Raw genomic sequence first — 2,518 nt, 5'->3', positions numbered from 1 at the left:
TTATTTGTGTGTAAAGTGATGTTTTGCTGACGTGCACAAAACGTCACTCTTAACGGTGTCGCTCTTTGGAAAATTTTACACATGATGAAGGTGACGTTTGGAGCGGCGCTAAGCCCGCCTTTCCCTTGTAGTGCTTGGATTGGGGGCCATAATATTCTACTGCACCATTCCATAGTATTATCCTATGCAATTCCAGATTGGGAGCTACACATATAATTTAGGGAGGCTCTCTAGGCAATTGGCCCATGTCGTTCATGGCGTGGTACGAGTTTCTCTCCCCATTAAAAGCTTATGCGTAATTTTTCATATGAAACAAGAAGCATAAGAGGGGGAGAGAGAGCATATTCCATAAAAAGTATATATAATAAAGAGAGTTCTCCTAAGTAACACCAAAATCACCCATATGAGACCAATACATTAATACCTGAGTGAAGCCTTCTATAAAGGCCCAAATCCAGTCCATAAGAAGTGAACAAAAGACACAGCTAGAAAGGCACATATCTTATCTCACTACAAGATGTAACATTTAGAGTAGTACAAGCTGGTTGTTGTGGGGACCACACATTCATCAAGAAGAGCGGAGCTAGGTAGATGGCATAATGCTCTTCTTTAGCCATATTTTGTTATTATGATTATGATCGTTATTGCCCTGGTAGAGGGCCGCACCAGATTAAGCGGCTCGAGTCCATCGCCCCACCATCTCTCTTCCCTTGCGAGAATCCACCGCCAAGGCATTGTCCTCGCAGTAGAAAGCTTTGAAACCTAGTGGGTGCAGCACCTCCTCGTACCTGTTGTGCAATAATACGCAGAGTGATCATCATCAGTCGGATAGGTGTATATAAACAACATCCTAGCTATTACATGTATAGATCAGATGGGAGCTGATCATCTTACGCTTCTTTGGATACGGCGTATGGAGGACCTCCCTTGTGATCATCCAGCTGGAAATTAGCAGATCAGTGCACATAAGTTAATGGCGTTGATCCTCATGTCAAAGAGAGGAGATGAAAAAACGGCGTCGACGTTGAAGCATCTACGATGTATTGAGGATATTATGTGCAGGTGTTTTTGACGTACAGGAAACATGAGCGTGAGCAGCTCTCCGTGCGGCGCCAGCAGCTGTGCCATACGCTTTGCCCAAGCCGGCCTCATAGGTGGCTCCATGGCGCAGAAGAACCTGCGCTATAAAGAAGGACAATATAATTATGATTAATCAGATGTCTTAGCTGCAACTAATTAGTATGATTAGTGAATTAATTTTTGTCGGATATATACGTGTAGTCGAAGATGAGGTCGAAAGGCTCCACTGGATCCCAGGCGTAGAAATCGGCATTGACAAACTCAGTCCACTGGCCGTTTGAAGAAGCAGCAGCTAGCTGCAGCAGCATGACATCAATCACAGGGTAAAAAGCATTTCTATATTAAGTCGGTTCTAGTACGCTATTGTGCGCTGTGCAGGGTTACCATCCATCCATCCATACATACACACACATATATATATATATATGTGTGTGCGTGCGCGCACGTGTGTATGTATATCATCGACGTATAAAATCAGTTGTAGTAGACTAGTGTGCACTCATGTGGGTTACCATACATATACATATTATATATGTGCAGCTAGTGTGCAGCGGACTAGCTCTAATTAGCCTATAATATAGGCAACATTTGGCTAAGCATCGACTATCAATCAGCTAGTTACCTTTCCTGCGCGCTTGAGGGCCGCTTCTGAGATGTCAAGGCCCACAACATGGCGGCTCGGCCTTGCCAGCGCCAGCACATCATACCCCTGCATCATCATGCACCCTACTTCTTATCCCAAGGTGAATGTATATGTGAGCCGTGCTGCTCTAGTTCTCCCAAATATATGTGTGCGTTTCCTGGGTGTATAGCCATATCACTAACCGCATGCATAGCCTTGTGTTGTATAGCCGCACTGTAGACTGCAAAACCAAAAAAAAAGGGGGCGAAATGGGGGAGATGTTTCTCCCCATTCCTTTATGTAACAAACATTTACATCTACTTGAAGCCCAAAAAAAGGCAGATTTTGAGAGTCCAAAAAAGGACACTGTAAGTATAATTGTTTGAAGGTATCCTTCTAAATTTGCTTCACCAATTCTTGGAAGGCATAGAAGAATCTCTTCCCCATATCATCCATGAAGGGCCCACCACCGTCACCCACGTGAGCTATTTGGCAAGTATATATGTGAACTTTTGCTCCCATGTATGCATTAGATTAGGTTGTGCATTAATTTTAGGACAAGGATGAGGAGGAGACTTGTCATAGAATGAGGGATTAAATGCCTCATTACTCTATCATGAGTGGACGATTATGGATGGAATTTAGAGACCTCCATGAGAATATTAGTGGGAATAAGGTCATGAGTGAAGAACCCCTACATGATTAAGAAGGTAGCATTACCACATGAAGTCATGAAGGATTTGGCCATGGATGAGATGCTTGATGACGTTGTGTGGTCTCTGGGTGATGGCCTCTATACACCACCAGCAAACACAC

General features: G+C 43.8%; 1 protein-coding gene across 1 annotated transcript; it reads right to left on the bottom strand.

Moving 5' to 3' along the window:
• Window positions 1–344: 344 nt before the first annotated feature.
• LOC147632354 (putative thiol methyltransferase 2) lies at window positions 345–1,834 on the bottom strand. The gene is made up of 5 exons (XM_086807175.1): window positions 1,703–1,834; window positions 1,276–1,376; window positions 1,078–1,177; window positions 895–941; window positions 345–788 (listed from the first exon to the last, which is right to left on the bottom strand). Exons 1-5 carry the CDS (start codon window positions 1,799–1,801, stop codon window positions 671–673), a joined length of 465 nt encoding a protein of 154 aa, XP_086663301.1. The 5' UTR covers window positions 1,802–1,834; the 3' UTR covers window positions 345–670.
• Window positions 1,835–2,518: the final 684 nt, after the last annotated feature.

The sequence above is a fragment of the Cibotium barometz genome, chromosome 13, assembly GCF_041138505.1.
Source record: "Cibotium barometz isolate CiBa-2024 chromosome 13, ASM4113850v1, whole genome shotgun sequence".
Taxonomy (NCBI): Eukaryota; Viridiplantae; Streptophyta; class Polypodiopsida; order Cyatheales; family Cibotiaceae; genus Cibotium; species Cibotium barometz.
This window is presented reverse-complemented; position numbering and strand designations above follow the sequence as displayed.